At 32.1% G+C, this 22,567-nt stretch overlaps 1 protein-coding gene across 1 annotated transcript; it reads right to left on the bottom strand.

The window, feature by feature from the left end:
* Positions 1 to 1,325: 1,325 nt before the first annotated feature.
* LOC126810715 (phosphatidylinositol 3,4,5-trisphosphate 3-phosphatase and dual-specificity protein phosphatase PTEN) lies at positions 1,326 to 20,605 on the bottom strand. The gene is made up of 9 exons (XM_050535922.2): positions 20,214 to 20,605; positions 16,577 to 16,661; positions 11,790 to 11,834; positions 10,969 to 11,143; positions 10,579 to 10,686; positions 7,847 to 7,988; positions 6,801 to 6,967; positions 6,009 to 6,191; positions 1,326 to 5,444 (listed from the first exon to the last, which is right to left on the bottom strand). The coding sequence occupies exons 1-9, from the start codon at positions 20,290 to 20,292 to the stop codon at positions 5,019 to 5,021; spliced, it is 1,410 nt and encodes a 469-aa protein (XP_050391879.1). The 5' UTR covers positions 20,293 to 20,605; the 3' UTR covers positions 1,326 to 5,018.
* Between the last annotated feature and the right edge of the window lie 1,962 nt (positions 20,606 to 22,567).

Here is a 22,567-nt window from a genome sequence, read left to right as displayed (position 1 = left end):
AGTTGTAGAATAATACAAGGTACCTACTTATCCCAGTTCTCGTTGTCACAGATTTATTTAACCACTTCAATATATTAGACAGGGCGCCTTTCATAGAACTGAAATAACCCCTATATAGTAATATATTATAAACTAACGCACACGCGTTACAAACGTTTAGAATAAGAAATAAAAATTTTGGGAAAATGTATACATTTGCCCCACATGGGCGAAATTTTGGAGAACGTGGGTCTAGATTCCCATGCATTAACATGTGTATATGATATCTACAACAAATTGCGTATTTTAAACATACATTTTAAACTGCCATATTTACTGGATTGGAATTCGATCTGCTGCTCATTGGTGATTAAATCAGAAAATGGATAATCGAGACTATGTTGTTTTTTTTATCGTACCGACTTTAGTAATAATGATCGAGGCTAGGCATAAAATTCAATTGCTAAATTCTCGGTTCAGAGTGGATCAATTTGACTGAAATTTTTAGCAAATTCCCTTTAGATTATCTAGTTTTAAACTATTATAGTGAGAACTGCCAGCTCTTTATCTAATCTCCCATCATAATGTATCTTAAATGAATTATATTTAGAACTATAACATAGCATTATATGACCTGTATTGTTGGATGTTACTATAGATTAAAAGATTTATTTATACTTCCTTGTTGATTGATGTCCATATATATACATGATAAGATGACTAACATATCACATTTCTACTAGGTCACTGGGTTAGTGGTAAAAGGTCGTATTGACATTATTAATGCATAAATTATATGGTATAATGGTTGCTATAGCATGTGATCTAGTTACATATTTATACTGTACTTATATAATAGTCGTGTCAAAGGACTTGTCTTAATCAAATAATCCCGTAAGACTTCAAGCATAACACGGACAATTAGGCTATATATCACGTTCTCTATTACTTATAGCTAATTTTAATTAGAGTATTATAAATATAGTTGATTTGAGTCAATCCAGTAATATATCCGATTATTATAATATATCTTAGAGGAAATGTCAGCAGATATTACTTCCAAGCAAATTAAACTGGGAAGAATATCCAAGGTATATTGTATTCCTTAAACGTTTCCTAAAAAGCTATTCAGTTCAATTCTCTTATGGCATTGGCATTGTCAAGGAAGGAGTGCGACTGGGGTGGAGGCAGATTTGAAAATAGCCCAATACCGTTATGATACAGGTAATTATTACAAGGACATGTCAAAAAATCTATATTCTGGCATTTTGGGGCTTTAATATGTATACATTAACAGTATATTATTTTTATTTTTTTTGACAAAAAAGGGAGATTTCTTTAAGAAAATATTTATTACATATTGGTACATTGTTATCATAATTAACAATAACACAACAAACGACATGGTGGTGTAAATTCATCATATGTATTTCTACATTACTCGATGGTTGACCTATTTATAAATTGAAAAAAAAAACAAAAACATAATTGATAGTAATGATAATGTCAGGCAAATTCATTTTAGTAAAAAGATGGGACATATAAATACCTATGATGAATCTATATAAGTACCCTTTCTGACACAATGAAATTGTCTTGGAAAAAGGATAAGCTTTAAGTCAATTGACAAATTTTCGGGATTGGGCCCCTGCTAGGGTAATCTATTCTAAGACTCAAATAAAACTGCCTTCATTTCACTAACGCAAAACTTCGCTGTGAACCTGGAAGCTCAGCAAAGATATTCCCAATTGGGCCGCCCAAATTGGATATACTGTAGTACCTCATCTGCAGGGTGTTTACAACTGCAAATGAGGATATTTTGTTTATTTAGTGAAATTTTATGTGAATCTAATGTAATGGAAGTCAATGGTAATAAATTCTACATAGAATATGGGTTATGAAATTGTTTAAAGGGTAAGTTTTCATATATTGGTCCAATTAAATGATACGATTTCAATATAAATTTTTACCTAAATACAGGATCTATATATTTATTTATTCTTGGCGACTCATCATACTTTGCTTAGCTGTAATACTTTATGCAATCGGAAGCCTCAATCAAAACAATATGATATTCTACTGAAGTCATGTATTTTAATGATTAATGATATTAAATAACGATCTTGAGATGATGAAAAAATACAAAAGTGAAATTTCATCAGAAGAGAATTATATTTAACTTCTAAAATATGACATTCTTCTGTAAAATATCAAAAATAACGCTAACCAACAATATATCCTTCTTTCTTTGTATCATAAAACTTAGGCTGGTCATACACCACTTAGGATCTGTCCGGGAGTGATCTTTTATAACTAGGTGCGGGCAATAGTGACTCTGTATTTGACAAGCACTTAACTAGGATAGCTCTTCACAGAAAACTAAGTGGTATACAATGGCCTTTTATTGATGCCATTTTGTTCACATTTCTATAAATTTAATTTTGGTACACATTCTTGTAACAAATTAAAATAATTCCCACTTATTTACAGTGTGAGAGTATTTCGAAATAACAACAAACAAATCAAAACAACAAACAGTAATAACAAATTCCTTTTCTAAAGATTTTTTTCTTTTTTTTTTTGGCATTCAAAACACATTCAACCCAGGACAGAAGATACACCATTACAAGACTACCACAGAAAAAGGTCTCAACAGCACTTTAATATGAGTAGTAATATTACTAGCACTTTTATACTATTACTAATGAAGAAAATCTCTCTAAATATTTAATTATATTTTTTTTTCTAAAAGCCAGATTATAATGAACTGATCAGATTATTAACACATTAAAAATGGATCACAGGCTAAATCGGCTTGCTAGCTTTGCTGAATATTTCCATGGATTATGGCAGTGTGTAATCACTCCATAATTTTAATTAAAACTTTTTAAGAATAATCAGTAGAGAAACATAATTTAGCCCTGGTTCAACAAAGCATTCTCAGACATAAGTTAAGAATTCACTCAACATTTAATCACTGTTTATGAGAAATATCTTTGATCCAGAAAGACAAAACTTTTCACATATAGTTTGCTCGATAAAGATCAGAAAACCCTTGTCTAAACGTCGCCAGAAATTAATCTTTCAAGTAACTTGTATTCCATATAATTGTGTTTGTCATGTGTTATAGAGTTTCTTATTGATGTATCTGATACATTCAAACAACAAATGTTTTATAAAGGGCTATATTTTAGTTACAATAAGGAGAACAATTTTGAGTAAATTCTTAACTTTAAGTTTCAGAATGTTTTGTGAAACTAGGGCCTGGTAATATAGCTTAGAGAAAAAACTTTCACATTACTACTCAAAAGATAGTATATTCTACTACTTTACCTGATTAAACCCAGAAAACTGTGTATTTTTTTTAATAAAAGGAAGAATAATTTATTGTTAATGTTTGTAGTTAAATAAATATTTTAATATTTCAACTGAGATAAAATTGTTAAGTATTATCAACAATATTACTTTACTTCTTAAAATAGCTGCCATCGTCTTCAATTGCTCTGAATAACAAATGATTCAACATTTAACAAAGAATTGGTGAACAGTATATTTATATATATTTTTGATTTTTGGTTCCGTTTAATGATATTAATTGAGATAATAATATATAAATTTAACAGACTCCTTTAAAAAATATTTAATGTAGTCTTTTTTCATTGACTATTACAAACTATGTAATCTTTTCTCCTTGATAAATATTGAGCATGACAACATGTACATCAACAGGAATTCATACAATTTATCTTTTTATAACAAGAACTCAACTACTGGTGAGAAGAGTTAATTCTTGTATTATAAAAGATAATAGAACTAGACTCAACTAGTATCAGCGACCATCTATAATACTTAGGAATTTAAAATTGTTCATTTCTAAAGCATTTACTAATACAATAAAACAATATTTAAAAAAAGATGTACACTTTGATTATTGTTACAAATCTACACTGTACAATCGCTATTATATACATTATCTTATCCTATATCTATATACAAATTACTTGCATTATATATATACAACCAACATATACTACTAACAGTTGGCTATTATAATTCACTAAGAGACAGATAATATTAATACATACTTTATACTGAGTTGCACCACTTTAACAATAACACATAAGTACACAGAACAGTTCAATTTTATGACTTGGACTTTCATTATTTACCTGTATTACAGACTGATCTTATAAAGCCCCCCAAGGATACTGGGAATGAGATAGGTTTGGGACTAACAAGAATTGCTGTTGAACAACCATATAAATTCCACAAAAAAAGTATCAAATTACTACATACTAACTACAAGGAGCCTTACTCACATAAACTTAAACTAAAATATTTTAAGAATGCAGCCCTATCCCTTGCCAAGAACTTAATTTTTACTAGGAGATAAAAGATCTCAACCAATACAAAGACAAGATCCTTAGAATATATTAGTTCAAGTCCTCAGAATGATAAAAAAAACCCAATGCTATTGATATTTTTCTCAAATTCAGATTATGAAGATATGGAAATTTTTGAGTGTTCCAAATATTGCTAAAGTATGACTCCACCAGGTCATAAAAAGGTTTGTTGCCAGGCAACAATATATATGTACCCAGAATGTGGGCGTATAAAAATATACATGACAAGTACAATCAAGTCTAAATGACAATAATTAGACTTATTTATAAAAAGTATTTTAATTAACAAAAGCAATAGTATTGTAATAATTATTTAGCAAACTACAGAAAAAAAATGCAATTTAATCTACTCTTTTTTACTAGCAAAAAATCATAAACTGTTTTTTAATTTGCATTAAATTAACCTAAAACATATGACATTATTTCTAATCTAATTTCATTAACTAGAATAAAAAATATTCAATGAACTAATTAAAGGAATAAAAGCATTTTTTATGGTAGAAGGTCTTAAAGACATCTGTATCTATTGCCGTCTGTCTGGTTCTTTATAATTTCAACTGCTGTTAAAACCCATGTGTATTGAAAGTTGTTAGTCTTTAATTAAAAGTCAAATTAATCACTAAAAGCATGAAATGACTAAACTTGAGTGATCTCACATCCTTCCCACTCATTTTCGGATTCAGTGTCTGACAAATCATATTCATTGTCACTTGTCAACCCGCCCGATACTTTCTCAACACTACCCCCTGATACTCGCTCAACACTACCCCCTGATGTGGATTCTGAACTACAGGTGTCGCCACCACGCCGACTGTGATTATGATGACCTGTCCTAGAGTGGGGTTCAGGGGTCAAGGATATATAACGTCCACCAGATAGAGAATTGTCACTAGAACTAATTTTTTTACTAGATTTTGGTACCCACAGTTTGTCTGAGGTTTGTGATCTAGTTTGAAATTCGTCATTTTTACACTTGGAGGGGGGACATATCACATCATCTGCACTTCGACTTCTTTCTAAAGATGTGTCCGATTCTTTCATATTTGAAAAATATACTTTTATCTGAAAAACAGAATTAAAAATTGTATAATCGATCAAAACTAATACTGTATTCAGGTTTGGAAAACATGCTTTTTTTTATCCAATTAAAGGGTACTGCCTTACTGGTATAACTTAATTTCTTAAATCTGATTACCGGTAATTCTTAAAGTTTATAAATGTTAAAAGATGCATTATGTAAGAATTAAATAAAAAGCTGGTCCTTCTTGCTATAATAATTCAAAAAAAGAAAATGTAAAATGAATATATTGAAAATTTAAGTCAAATTACTTTATTATGAGTGAAGTTATGAGTGTTTGAAGTTTTGATTGTCCAGCATTATTGCTACAAGAGGTGATTATGGGATTGTCATTTGAATAAATGTCTAAATAGTAATTGATACAATCATTTGAAGCCAGAAAAAAGACTTGTAATTGACAGATTTAGCTCCTTAGATGTAAATTTTCATAGTCAGCTTATAATAGCTTCCTCTTACAAAAAGAGGAAGTAAATCCATCTTAGATTTACTTTAAATTAATATAACTTAATTGATTTCATAAGGAAGTGAAAAGAAGAAAAAAAACCTACCCTAAAATTTGGACTAAATAATTTATGAGATTTATCTTTATTCGCTCTATCAAGCTCCATTTTTGGCAAAGTTAATGTGAGGTAATAATGTCTGCTACCGTCGTCACTAGATGAACCATTCTTCTGTATTTCCTCATGTTCTCGTACAAAGTATGTATTAAACCAAAAGTGAAACATTTTTTCCTGAAATGAATTAAAATAGACATGCTCTCATTCTTCTGTCATAATATGTGGTTGATAAAACCCCAACAAGACCAGTATAGATTACTAGAGTTAATTAAACTCCTTTGTCATATGTACAACTATTTACACTGATGTACAATAAATACAACAAATTATAGAAAATGTAAAACTAAAGAACAGTTCCTACATGTATATATCAAGATGGAGAAAGATAGAGAGAAATGGGGTTTAACGTCAACTCAACACAAGTTAGGTCATTTTGGGACCAACATGGTACAATTTCATTTCAATAATTTACTTGCTTGTAGTGGAAAGAAGTCAAGAGAAAATCCATGAGGTTAGGCAGGTGACCCTTCTCCTTGTCACCTACAAGGCTGGGATGGAAACCATTCCACTTGACTCAATGACAGACCTTATGATCTAAAGTGCACATATTCGAAAATTCAGTCACTCAACCCCCATATATTAAGTTTAAATTCTAAAACACATTTTAGAGAAACACAAAGTTTATCCAATTCAATTCCAGATTGTCATCAGTTTGGTTACACATTATGGTTAAGATTTTAACCAGTTATGGTTACACTATCTAAGTATGTCAACACTCCTTACCTTTTTCATCATCTTGGTTTTATTTACAAATTCTATCATTATATCATTACATAACGGTACAGGTTGTGTAACTGGCATATAAAAACTACTCTCTCCTTTCTTAACACCTTCATATACAGGTGATGAAAATACTTTTACTTGAGAATGGTAAATTTCAAAAAAGGGAGCTGTAACATGATATAAAATATATATATATATACACCAGACACAAAGAACTGGTAAGCAGCCCTTGTATATTTTACAATGACTGGTTATGCAAGTGTTGTCATAAAAACCATGATAACTAAATCATAGAAAACGGAAGGTGGATTGCTAGAAGACAGCTATAACAATCAAAAAAATAAATAAATTGTTGATCCTGTTTTGAGATTTTAATCATGATTTTCACAAAAACTCAGAGGCACTGTTTTATACAAAATCGGTAGCCATAATATGTGTGAAGGGTTGGAATTCAAAACAAGTTCTTTTCAGTGTATATAACTTTATAATGATTTAAATAAATGTCCATTTGTAAAGTGCTAGATCCACAAAGCATGCTCAAAGCGCCTGACTCATGCTCACATACAAAGGTTCAATCATATACCTCAATCTATGCTATTATTTACTAATAGAGCCCAAACAGGTATGTCTTTAGACAAGATTTAAATTCACTCTAAGTCGAAATGGATCAAAGTTCTTATGGTAGAGAATTCCATTTTTCAGATGCAACTGTATGAAAAGGTTTCATTTCTGTTTTTGGTCAACTGAGTTTATTTTGATTATTTGATCATAAGTCTCTTGGGGCTGTGTACATTTGCATATAAGACACATAGATATTTAGGGGTTAAACCATGAATACAATGGTATGTTAAAGAAAGAAGTCTGAAGTCAATTCTTGCCAAGACTGGAAGCCAGTGCAGTGTTTTCAAAACAGGTGTAATACTAATATGACACGTAAGTCTACTAAGCTACAATCATGTACATCTATACTAAAGGAATATATTATAATTTGTTCTAAAACTTGATTCCATATCATATAATTATTAATAATAATAAAAAACACTTACTACATGTAGCACCATTAAACATAGGTATTGTCTCAAACTTGATTCCACATAATAATAAACTTGTAGGTTTGTACTCTAAATTTTTTTTAACTAATATTTCATAATACTTTACATAACGTCTTTGACTTGGTATTGTGACACCCTGAAATCAATATTTTCAATAAATAGCCTGATATTAATTTCAAGTTTGGGAATTTTATACTGCATGTATCATATGTTTAACTTCACTTTAATTATTGATCAATAGTGCTCAAATATATATTGCATTCGAATTATATCTCAAGGTTATTTGTATATAATTTTTTGTATTCATATGGAATTTGATCCGATTTTTGTCTCCTATACAAAATCCTGCCAACTACTCTTCAAAATTAAATAACCATGTATATGTAAAATTTATTTATTTGAAAGATTCACAATTTCTAGAAATCTGAAAAATCACCAAACACAATGCAAGCAATGAATGATCATTTAAACTGAATCGAATTTTCAAACTAAGACTTAATTCTTTTAATTGTAAAATCCGCATTCGATGTTACCACTATTCATCATATAAAGTCAAGTTACTTATATGCTCAGTTTCAATGCAATAGGAAGGTATGGGGTTTTTTTTGGTCATATCAATCTTATCATAATTCCCAATAATGGAAAACCTCATAATAAATTAGTTGTCAATGCAAATATATTAGGAAATTTATAACTGTAGATTAAGGACTTGATAATTTGGTTGTCTTGGTAAAATACCATTGAATGAAATACTCTACTTCAGCTTGTCCATCAGCACTAGACTATAACCTTTCAATAATAGGTCAGTGGGTGAAGACTAGCCTGGGGTTCAGATATACAGAATACATGTAGACATATAATTACAGAAGAAATCCTGGAGATAAATGTCAATAGGTTTAAAGACAGTAATAATATCTATTTTAGCCACTCATGATGTAAGAAGTCTGCTAATATGGCTATATCTAGAATCCGTGAGATGAACAAATTCAGGTCAATATCACTCAAAAAATCATTTTGTATTTAATTTCAGATATAGCAAAATCTCTTCCATATTTGTAGTTCAGATACAGGGTACAAAACAATGTCCTTTGGGCCAATGTACAATTTATTTGATTTATATCGCAGAGTCTGCGTTTTCATGGATGATGCACAGTATGAATTGGATTTTAAGGAAGACCTTCAGTATCAACACTGAAAATTAACAGTCTTCACTTATTGACAGTGAAATTGAATTAGTGGAGAATTTACCTATCAGTCAATTTACATGCCATAAAGTTAGATATACTCCAAAGAAGCATGGGTGTCACACATGGGGGGGTCCGAGCCCCCCCAATTGTTTTTCGGGGGGGAAGGGGGGTCTGAATATACTTGGACCCCCCCCAAAAAAATTACATAGTAGGCCCAAACTCCTATTTATTTACAACAATTATTAAGATTAGTTAAGATTCTATCTGTATAAAACCTGTACATATCCCAATATGGTTTATACTGCTAAAATTAAACACAGAGATAATCATCCTGGAAACATGTGTGAAGTGAAAAGTACCTGTGTTCCATAAAATTGTGTCTAGTTAGCCTGTCAGTAATATTTTGTTAATTTTTTCCTGCCACTTATCAGAGTGAATCGCATGTAGGTACCCAAAAACATAACCGCCTAAAACAAATATTTATCGCCCGCTCAGCCAGCAACGTAACCATAATGCTTTTGCACGTGGTGTCTTGGTAGACAGCATGGCCACATGGTGTTTGTTTATATTTTTTAGGAGTTTTAAAAAATGGGTTAGGGTTAGGGTTGCGGACCCCCCCAATATATATTTCACGGATATGCCTCTGCAAAGAAGATGACCTTAAAACACAATATGTGTATAAACACTTACAAACTGATTCACAAGTATTCGAAAAAAGAATTTCTGACTAAACGGCATTAAACAAATTATGTCAAAGATAGGTTGCCCGGCAATAAACATATGCCCACAGCAGCTTAGTGGTCTGAGCAGTCTCCAATAGTACATGTAAGTGCAGGGGGACTGCACCATACACAAACAATTACACCAGACAACTTTACGGACAAGACACGATACGCAGAAATCACAAATGTACATATCAGATTTTTTTTTTCTTTAATTAAAATCTGATTGGCTTCTAGTTCTTCCCGATGTTTATATTTATTATATACATGTATGTACCAGTAATCAAATGATAATTTTAGCTGTTCCAAGTTATTGGAAATTATAGAAATAACTTCTTCGTCTCATGAACATAAACACTCTGGATAAAACATGGTTTAAAACGACCTTAAACACTGTGTATTAATTTTAAGTCAATCTAATGATAACTTTAGCCTGACAGAGTTGACAACAATATCTGACCACATTTGAATGTGTGTGTATATAAATTAAAAAGAGAAATCCCTAGTTTATATATAGGCGACAATGGTTTCTTTCATTAGGAGAATGGGTACTTGTTAAGCATAATCTACTTTCCTGTCATTTGTTGTAAGCTTAGCTGAGAATATAACTAAGTGAAATCATAAACTAATTCAAAACAACAATCATAACATTCATAATACTACCAGGTGAAGGTTAACAATGAATTTTGGGCACAATTTCACCACAATAATAGGTCTTACATTATTCAATGTCTGAATTTTATTTGTACAAAAACCAGTTTCAAAACTTTGTAAATAAACTTGAAAAAATTTAAATTCTGAAATTCGAATACAGTACCTTATGATCTCTTGTTCTAGTTTTGGCATAATATTCTAAAGCCTCTTCAGCTGTATGAAATTTATCTCTATGTAACATGTAGGCACAGATCATAACACCTGTCCTTCCCTGAAACAAACATTATATATTTACATACATACATGTATGTACATTTTATATAATAAACCATTAACAATTCTACATGGTAACAAGGAAGATTTTAAGCACTCATTATAAGTAAAGAGCTGACATTAATTTAAGTTAATTATTGGCCAGGAATGGGTAGAGAATTTAATTTAGAAACAGGCATGATAGATTTTCAGCTTGTAGCCTCACTTAATGATGTTTATAGACCTATTACTAGTTAATTATAATAACAGCTGACCGAACTCTATTAACTTTATATCCTACCTTGCCAGCCTTACAGTGGACTGCAGCTACATTATGTGGATCTGCGCTCAACCAGTTGTCCAGATCTATACAGAACGGTCTAATTAATTCTAACTGGGGTGGATTGTGATCTTCAAAAGGATAACTTGCTACTCTAGAGAAAAATTTAGTTGTTTCATACTTTCTCTCTGAGCATCTAAAATAAAATATAAATGTGTTTGAGTTAAGTTTTTCATATAAACAATTTAATCGTAATCCAAAGAATATTTAAAGATAGGTTGCCAGGCAATGCAACATATGCCCACAGCAGCTAAATTGCCTGAGCAGTCGACAAGAGTTGTTGTATATTTATTCTTTTGTAGTTAAAGGGAGAATTTACAAGACACTGATATCAATTTCACAGCGAACGAATGACAACTTTTGTCTTTAAAGCATTCACAATGTTCAATAAAGTGAAACAATAACTCTAGAAGTAATTAATGGAAATTGCTGAAATTCAATAGGCTTTTTCGATTTACTAATATAAATAATGCATAACTTTAGTCGTTAGAGTGTTCACAATTCCGTAGTCAATTAAATATATTTATATTTATAATTTTTGTTAAATATCACTCTGAATTTTACAAAAAATGCTACTTTTTCTAAAAGTAATAGATCCACATATTGGCATATGTACATGTATGTAGTCATTATTAATTCCTGCGAATTCAAAAAACACTATTTACTTTGTACCTATAAATGCAATATCAGAAGTGGGAGGAGGCAAGAAAAAAGAAATGCTACAGCAATATTTCTAGTTTGTCAGTCTCTCCACTGATATACTGCATGATTTTAATACTTACAAATTATAAACTTTATAATGCTCTCTATGACGATCTTCAAGGAAACTGTAAATAAAATAAGATATATATTGTAGTGAAATAGATTACAAACAGATCTATTGGCCCGTGGAGTCAACCTGTTAACTCTCCCTTCTCAGAAAAGTCAATGTTCGGAAATATTATTCCCTGATACATTGAACAATTTGAACTTACGCAAGTACCTGTTAATTAAATTAAAATATTCATGTTCCAATCAACCATGACCTGATATCTCATTCCTACTCTATAAATATAGTATACTGGCTTTACATGTAAGAAAATCAAAAGACACGAGTGGCAACCTAATTATACTCATCATACAGTAATCTCATATACACCCTTATCTTTATACTCCACCGGTGATCTTTTAACATACAAATATTTAGAAACAAATTTAATATCTAAATCAACACATTTTGTTTTTCCAATTTACAGTTCAAACTAATTTCAATATTAATTTAATATGTTCTCATTGTTAGATTTTATCTCGTTATTCATCTACCATATTTTGAAAATAATTAATAACAAATGTAACCCACTTTATATATCAGGTTGTTTTACTATTTATAGGGCGATAATAAAACATACCGATATTTTTTTTGATCTATATATACATGTAGTTACATTAGCCTACTTTAATCTGTAGTTTACAGAAAGATTTAAATATATGAGACATACAAGTACACATATATGTACATGTAGCCCTTCCACTCTAGTAATTCTTCATGTTGTTCAAATTCAACACACGTTTTCATCTTACCTACATGTATATACGCAGGTTATATAAACATTCTAAAAATATTAGATAATCTCTTAAAGTACACACATGTGACATATTCACAAAACAATAGAAACAGACATTGTTGGCTCAATAACTATTGACAATAGCAATTATAAACTCTAAGTGTAGGCCTACAATGTGCCCGCCCAAAAAATTATTCATATTGATATGAAATTGGTAATTGTTTTTATGACATCTCATCCAACCAACCAAGTATAAAACTTAAACAACTGTCTGATGGTACATGTTCATAATTGTAAAGATATTTATTTTAAGGGCATCTTTTTTATATTCAAACAAAATATACTCTATTTCATTTCTTGCTTTATGTATTGCAGCATGAATACAGAGAAATGAAATGAAATGAATTGGGGTTTAACCTCCTGTTCTGCTCCGAACTGGGCAAATGAAGACTTGCATATGCCATACAGTGTGCTATGAGGGAAATTATGCCCGGACAGCGGCACTACGGCCTACTCTTATATCGAAATCCAACTGTGTACACGGGACCTTGGTTTTTGATCCCATCCGAACGACTAGACAGCTGTTCTTGTCAAGCGATCCGTCCTGCATCACTAACAAGGGTGAACCACGCCCAGCATGAATACATTTACATAATGTACATGTACAATGTACATGTAATAATCTTTAACCTTGATTTTCCACACAACTTAATCAATACAACTGTTTAACTGAATTTCTTGGACAGGAGAACAGGGTATTATTCAAAGTTAATTCTATGATATTTGTTAAAAAATGTCATGTAAATTGGTGTGTTGCCTACATATTTAAAGAAGAGTGATAAAAAATTAAACAGACATGATTATTATTAACATTAAACTGAAGAAATTGTTATCATAGAAGGAAAGTTAGCATGTAATTTTCCAGAGATAATTTGATTTAATATTTTATCTAAACCCCAACAGTCCTGAATAAAGGTCAAACATAGAATTTAAGACCATGCCGTCTACATGTATGTACACAATCAAAAGTTCTCTTATTTTGGTCCAAAAATGAATTAAATTAGTCAATTATAACATAAGTTATGGTTATTATAGTTTCTATTGGTATCACACTACCATCTTTTACTCTCTTAGATAAATAATGTAATAATAATTTTGTTTATCTTTTTCGTACAAAGCAGCCTATTCTACACAATTTACTCAATTTTACATACATGTAATAACAGAAATCTTTACATAGATGTAGTAGAACATATTTGAAATATATGTGAACAATCTGTGTTATTGTATCTTTAAATATAAATACACTGTGACTAGCCATGATACAAATACAGACTATCTAGCATTAAACCCCAGATGTCAGTGTGGATGAAGGAAGTTCAACCTATTATATACATGTAGATCAGTATTTAAAGTGGTAAACTAGTTTTATATTTTCCTCTTCTAGTCTTCTGTAAAATGTCATAGGTTAACTAAGCTAACTAGATACATCTAGTTGTCAGTGCATATAGTATGATAAACGTAGTGCCATCTATTTCAAGTGGATATACAGGAACTCTACACAGAGGGGTGCTCCCAGAAAAGCAATGTGTGTTTGTATACTAATCCCATATTCCCGAAACAATAGAAACAAAAATTTTTTGTTCAATAAATATTGCCACATATATCACAGCAATCATGTGCAATTCAATTGTTTTCATATCTTTATTAATCAAAATAGTTGATACAACCTGTTGTTTTTACTAGAGCTTTTACTGGTATACATGTACATCACTCAAATGGACATCAGTTGTGCATTTTAGAAATGTAAAATATATTTCAAACCGTGTAGTAGCAGCGAAATTGTGAATTGAATTCTTCAGGCAAATGTATCAAGGCATACCAAGGCTCTGTTCAAATCTGTTCAGTTTACCGCAAAGTGGATATGTGGTATCCGAGACCTGGGGGAAGATAACTAATGAGACACATCACTTTCCCCGTACCTAGTAAGTGTAACAGTGATTAATGAGCTGATAATAATTTTAACTATTGCTTCAGGAATCAGGAATATGTACTAAAAATGCAAGACTCTTTCTATGGGCTTTTCTTGAGCTATTTTGATTGGAGTGTAGCATACAGAGAGTCCGAACAATTATATGCAATAGGTTTGTCCTTTCTTCAATCTCGCAAGATTCAAAGATTTTGAGAATCCTTAATCTTTCATATAAAGACTTATATAATCACTGTCAATGGAAGGATGGGAAAAAAACCCACACATTCCATACATGTATCCCCATGCCTGGGCTTGTTCATATGGCGCTACATGTACATCTAGCTACAGTAGTACATGTACCAAACTAAAATGAGAAGAAGGATTGACATACTCTATTGGAGTTGTTCATTTTAATAAGATATCTTAGCAGATTATTAAAACTTTTTCAGTTAATTAACCTTTCTATATCATGATTAATGCCATCAGTCCTTAATAAATCCCAACAATAGAAAGATCAGGATATACAAATTTATTTTAATCAATATTGTCATTATTACTCACTAAGCTTTATGGTTGATATTAAAGAGGATCTTATATGTGTAGAGCAGGATTCAAACCTGGAAATCCTGTCACAGATATTATCCAGCACAAATTCAGATTTCATCTGATACAACCCTTTTGGTGCCTGTCGTTTTGTTCAGCACAGATTTATGTTTTTGCTGTGTTTTTATTAATATTTTTAATACATGTCCGACACAAAAATCAAAATGTTAGGTACATGTACTAGTTCATTGGTGTCTGACAGTTTTCAGACCGGTAAATTGTACATAGGAAATTTAATTACTAGTCCAGATACATGTACAATGTACATTTTAATGAATGCAAATTTCTTTTTTTTATGATCTGTGTTTTTGTACAGTAACTATGTAAATTAAAATATATTTTCACATTGAAGTTGGATGGTTATATAGACACATCTTCAACTTCTAAAGATGTTCCAAACTAATACATATATAGTTCTTTCTTTATAGCCCCAGACATAACTAAACTGGTTGCAGATTGCCAAGATATTGCCATGCCTTCCAAGATTGCATAAACATCTCCATGAACACAAAGTACATGTACAATGGTAGGAGATTTAACTAATGTTACAGTGAATCACTAACTATACACTTGAAAATTTACACCTGGATCTGGATTCATAACCATTTAACATACATGTATTTCATCTACCACTTAAATCAAATTGATCAAAAAGACAAATTTAATTCACAGGAACAATTCTAAAGAAAATACAAGGTTACTGAAGGTTGATACTATGACTTGGGGTTAGGACGCATAGTAGACCCTATGGTGGATAAATTCAGAAAATTTCAATAAAAATTAAAACTTAGATTTAATTAATTAATTTAATTAATATCAATTCCTAGGGATCTTGGTGAGGTAAATGTACATGTGTGGGCTGTGTACAATATTGGTCTGTCAAATTAGACCCGAAGATCTTTTCAGTTTAATTAGTTTAATTTTAGAATCCACAGGAACTACATGTGTAATTATTTCATGGATTCGTCATGTCAAATTATGTGTACGTGTACATTCATTTATTTAAATTACAACTAAAGCCCTTCCTACATGTACCATATATAAAATGCACGTCATACATTGTACTTGTTAAACTATAATTAAATCGGTTGCTATAATAAAATGTGTTAATTCAATTATCTATTCTAGTACAGAAAAGTGTATTTATATATTTTCTCTTTCACACAGTCTCACAGTTACCTACTGACACATTTTAACATCATAATGCAGCTGATGGGTTTGTAAAATGAAACTGTTACAAACTGTTCCATAAACAGATGTCTAATATCCTGACTACTGCTGTGGAATATTTTTTTTATTTTCTTGGAAATATTACGATAAAATAAGAATTATCTTCCTCGGTTTCAAAAATGAAAAATACCTGATTTGGTTGTAAGGAAAATGAGTAAGGAATGCCACACATACTGGTATATACATGAATATAATGTAAATGTATAAAATAAATACTAACCCGACAACATCATCAATGTTGTTCCTGTATACACCTTCCAGCCTCATAGCTGGAAAACCCATTGCGATGATATTAGGGTAGATGTCTATAAAATTTGTTAAGGAATATTTCAATCGACTGCTGTCTAGCCCCAAAGCAGACAAAATATGAAGAAAAGAAAACTTAAAAGTCTCTGATTGCCATTTGAGGGATCTTTAATCCCTTGCAGTTGCGAACTATAATACATTAACATTGAAAGTTGGATAAAGGGAAATCACCAGTTCAAAATGGTTGAATTCCATTCAGCATCCTATGCAGACAACATAATTATAGGATATGGTCAAAATAAGCCAGTGCCACCTAGTCTTAGTTAAATTAAATTGATGGGTCTCTTTATAATCCAACTTAATATTTATTATGTTAAAGATGGGTTCCCGCGTACAAACTGGGTGATTTAATGGTATATATGGACCAAAAACATATTCAAACTAATTAATTTGTCATAATTATACTTCAAATCCTTCTCAAACATTGTAATTGCGAAGGAATGCCCTGCTATTAAAATTCGATCAAATCAGGTCATGTTTACGTCACGTCTTGGGAGTCAGAGGAGAATCCATTGCATACATAAGACGATGCTGTCTTTAATCGCTTACTATTTATTACAAATATCAAATCCTAATTAAATTCTCTGATTATCCACTACCCACGTCTTTTTCCGTCATTTTTATCTCAGAAAGTGTTGTACGTCTAACTCTTCATAAAGTTTATCAACTTGTACATCAAGCGCTCAATGTTCGCTTGTGACCTTTGACACCACGCGTGTAGAAGTTTTTAATCGTCGGGCTGTTGATTAGGGAAACCTGTGTACATTTTTGTCCTGTATACGCTCCATGAGTGTTTTTCGGGGAATCCAGTATTTTTTTAGTAAGATTGTATATCTCTACTTTCCATATATACCAAAATTGCCATACTTTTATTTGAAATAACCACCCGATAAATACTTTTCTGGGAACCCATCTTTAAATAATCATTTTGAGTAAATCAAAAATGATATATTGACCAAGAAATTCAAATAAAGATCAGCAGCTTTCATCAGTTTTTGAGTGCCAGTATACTGTAATACATGTAGGACATATATATCAAATCTTGTGAAATTTTGCAAAAAGTATATTCTGGTACTGGTAATTATTTTCTGTAAGTTAATTGTTAACATATAATAAGATCTGATAGTAATAACAATTCATCTACATGTAAGATTAAGGCAATTCGAGTTTCAAAAGCCACAGACATTTTACAAAAATACATGTAAGATTTAAATTAGAGTTTCAAAAGCTGTGCAAACATTTTACAAAAATACATGTAAGATTAAGATTGACACAATATTTTTAAATCAGATTTTTCATCTGAAAGGAAGACTCACTCTTACTACATGTATAGCAATAATTGCCGATCCGTAAAGATGTTTGGTCGAGTGGCAGGGCAACATAACACATGATTTGACTATACACACAGTTCAGATACATGTAATACCTTTTCTCATGCATGGTCACATCATTTGAAAGATCATAATACTACATTTATATACATGTACATACATTCTGATTTGTAAACCTGCTGGTCGAGACAGACAAGATTATATAGCTTATTCATCCTAAAATACGAACTAATGACTTGAAACGGCAAGATTGCTTTGAAACGGTTCTTTGACACACATTATCAAAATTTGAACACTATCGAACATCCTCCTTACAGAAACAAAAAGATTACAGCAAACACATTGCCAAATAGATTCACTTTACAATGTCACCTTTTTGTAGTACTAAAAAAATCTCTATCTTGGTAATGGAACTGCAAATATAACTTTCTTGATATGGGTGAAAAAAAAATTGAAAACCACTTAACCTACATGTACAAGCAAACCTAGAATTACATATAAAGACTGACTTAGGATTAATTTTCAATTAGAAATTCTAATCAAAATACATGTAACACACTGATCAGTGACCCTCCTAAGCCTATTTTAACCTTATTTGAAGATTTCCAATTGATGCGACGATCGATTTCAATTGCCGTAAATTGAAATTTATTTTTGTACTAACTGGTGAGGACCTGGAAAAGAGGCAGTGTTAATGCCCATTTAAATCAAATAAAGCATGGCGTACATCGAAATGGCGGCTGGAGAGACAGATATAGAGAAATGGGGTTTAATATCCACTCAACACAACTAGGTCATTTCGGGACTAACACTTGACATGGTTCAATTATATTTCAATAATTCGCTTGCGCTTTAGCAGTGGGAGGAAACCGGATGAACTGGAGGAAACCAATGAGGCTGGACAGGCGACCCTACTCCTTGTCACGTACAACCGGGAAATCGAAACCACACCAGTTGACTCAATGACAGACCTTATGATACAATGCGCAAAGCGCTAACCATTTATTAAAGTGAAAAATGCAATTAAAAGTTGATTCATTGCAGTTATTTTTCGTTTTAGTTTATAAATCTGCAATCGTGAATAGGGACTTTTGCACATCGTAACCCAAATATCAGTTGTATGTTTTTGAGTAGATACATGTAAGAGACGGTGCTATATAGTTCCATGTAGCAAAGCCCAACACAAATCACATGGGGCCTCAGTAAGCGAAATTGACAATATTTTTCATCAGAACAATGATTGATTATTGTTATTTATAATATTTCTGCCACATCCAACTATAATTTAGCATATAATTATTATAATCCTACATGTACCTGAAACAGGTATAAATCATCGTATTTAAAATCGAGGCGTTAAGCTGTTACTAGGAATGCCATTTTTAAATGGACGGTGTATGTCGGATAAAAACAACTCTTCATCAATTTAAACGCGAATATTTGGAGTTGGGCGATAGTTGTGCCACTACATTGGTCTCTGTAAGTTTAATTAGTCATAATATTAATAGTATAAAATCATCAAATTTTTAAGATGTTACATGCATTAATAAAGAAATTGAGTTTGACACTTAGAACTAAAGGCACCCAATCATAGTTAAAAACAAGCACATCAGTATATCTCAACGTTTTTTAGCTACTTTCTTGTAGCTAGTTTTTGAGCTGTCAAGACCGCACTTAACTAATTGGTATCATTTGCATGCTACATTGTGGCTTGCTATACTCAGTTTGCAATACATTTGTTTCTCATGGCAACAGTAACTCTAAAAACCGCACATTAAATTAAGCCACCCTTAGAATTTCTTTACAATTGAATATTGGTCAAAACATTGGTAAAAATGACCAATTATCGGCAAATATTGATAACGCATTTGTCAGTCGGTACCGATGTATTAACCCGTGATCAGCTCATGTCTAAGTATGCTTAACCTATCTAAATTGACAGAAGAAAACCAATTATTGAATTAATGACCATGGTTGGAACAAGATTACCTGTTGGCTGTACCTCTTTAAAATATCGTAATTTGTCAACCCTTAAATTACAAACCCAAATTTTAAACTAAATAAACACTTTGGTCTGATCTACACCCACAACAAAAACTGGTCAATATCTGAAATTGTTTGAGGCAAAATCAGGCCTAGTCTAATAGACTCTACTACTATTTACTAGTACCAGTAGTTTACTGCCTAGACCGTAATAATTTTGTTAAGGGAAAAGGATACATGTCAAGTCCAAATCATATCCATCATCCTGATAACGTCGTTTATTCTTACTCACTAATCCTTTAAGTTTATTAGCCATTTTGAGTCCTAAATTAGTTCTGTCCACACACGACCTGAACCTTCAGTTAAAAACTCTGGAATTTAGTTAATTCAACCACTTGATTTTCCCAAATTTCCTTCACTTTTTTTTTTCACCGAATTTCAACAAATTCAATGTCAGCATAGGAATGTTCATAAATCTCATTATAATAGTTTTGATCCATTGAATTCTTTAATTCATCCACTCTAATCAACTAGATTTGATACAAATCCTTCTAAATATCTCATGGAATTTTTGAGACATAGTGGTTCAAGATTCTTCTCCACGGAAATCAAGACTCCATCATGGCGGCTTCCTGATCATTTTACATATCCTGCAGCGACTGAAAGTAGTTCTTCATTGAAATCCCTCCTATAAGCAGAACAGACAACTTCGTGAGATTGTAAAGTGATTTTTGTTAGAATATGTTATATTTTCCGAATTTATTCCCCTTCTGATTTTGTATATTTCATTAAATTGATATCTTTTCAAATTTACTTCCCCTCTGGCGAACTAGGACATGTCAAGGGTTAAATTCAGTGAAGACCGTACGTCCCACTTCTCTGACCTCTGTTTGGATCGGGAATTAGGTCATTGCGGTACGTCACAGCGTAATTGACCTAGTGACCGTATGTGTGACCGGTTCATCGAATAAACACATTGTTTATAACTCAAACAGTAACGAGCTTTTCCATTCATGCAATAATTTCTAATCATGTTGTATAAAATATTTCAATTAATGAACTATAATAAAATGTGTAAGCATGGGATTAGTTTTACATATTCTAGCGCTATAAGATTAGGATTGCTGTATCCTAGAGTCATTTTCTAGTATATCATACTATATCTGCTGGAAATATAGATATGTACTCGTTTATGCATTCATCGCTGGAGATTATTCATATAGCTCTATTTTGAAGAATGCAAAGATAGGTTGCCAGGCAACAAAACATACGCCCACAGCGTGGTCTGGGCAGCCGACAAGTGTTATCGCATATTTTTTCTTTTGTCAGTAATGAGAACATTTACAACACGTGAAAATCTGATCATCAGTAATAACCCATGAAGTAATTATCAGAAAACATTTAGAATTTGTTTCGATTGTTGGGTGGCTGAATGGTTAGCACGTGCGCGCTGTACCATAAAGTCTGTCATTGAGTCAACTGGCGTGGTTTCAAATCCCCGGTTGTACGTGGCAAGGAGTAGGGTCGCTTGTCCAACCTCGTGGGTTTTCTCCGGGTACTCCGGTTTCCTCCCACTGCTAAAGACCCCTACGCGCAAGCGAATTATTGAAACAAAATTAAACCATGTGTTAGTCCCGAAATGACCTAGTTTGTGTCGAGTGGACGTTAAACCCCATTTCTCTCTCGTTTCGATTGTTTGTCTCATGAAAAGGACAGCTGTCTAGTCATTCGGATGGCACGAAAAACTGAGGTCCTATGTACACATTGGCACGAACCTAAAAGATCCCTTAACAGTTGGAATTCGATATAAGAGTAGGCTGTAGTGTTGCTGTCCGGGCAAAATTTCCCTCATAGCACACTGTATGACGCATGCCCGTATTCATTAGCCCAATTCGGAGCAAAACAACGTTAAACCCCATTTCAATTTATTTCATTTGTCTCATGACCTTAAACAATTTATATTAACTTTAGCCTCTATAGAGCGTCAACAATATTTTTTAAAGTGATCAAGGGCCATAACTCTGGCAGTAATTATCGGAAATTGTTGAAAATGAATAGGATTCTTTGTCTTAAGTAACCCTAAACACTGTGTATAAGTTTGAAGTCAATCAGATATTAAATTTAGCCCCGAGAGCTTGTAAGAGATCGAGGGCTATCCGGCAGTAATTATCGAAAAGCATTGGGGCTAGGTCCAGGGTTGGGGTTAGGGTTGGGATTAGCGCTAGCTCTGCTTACATCCCGTGACCTATGACGAAAAATTTAGCTGGCCTTATCATTTTGCATTAACCGGCGCTGCACGGGACGTGCCTGTAACTCCGAAACCGGAAGTGATAGACCAACGCCTCCTAGCCCATGTTACTCCCCTGTCCGAGCTACCACTATCCACTAACTTTCAGCCTCGGGACAGTCCTATATAGTGTAGCCGCCACCCCTGAACAAACAGATAAACAGACAAATAATAGTATAGATTCATATAACCTGGAGGGACAAAACTAACCTATTAAGCTTACTTACTTATTTCTTTTCTTACAGACATGTATAAGATCTTATACATTTTGGCCATCATTGCACACCCCTCCCAAAGTGCTTTA

The sequence above is a fragment of the Patella vulgata genome, chromosome 2 (assembly GCF_932274485.2).
Source record: "Patella vulgata chromosome 2, xgPatVulg1.2, whole genome shotgun sequence".
Taxonomy (NCBI): Eukaryota; Metazoa; Mollusca; class Gastropoda; family Patellidae; genus Patella; species Patella vulgata.
The sequence above is the reverse complement of the archived record's forward strand: the minus strand, read 5'-3'. Positions and strand labels throughout refer to the sequence as shown.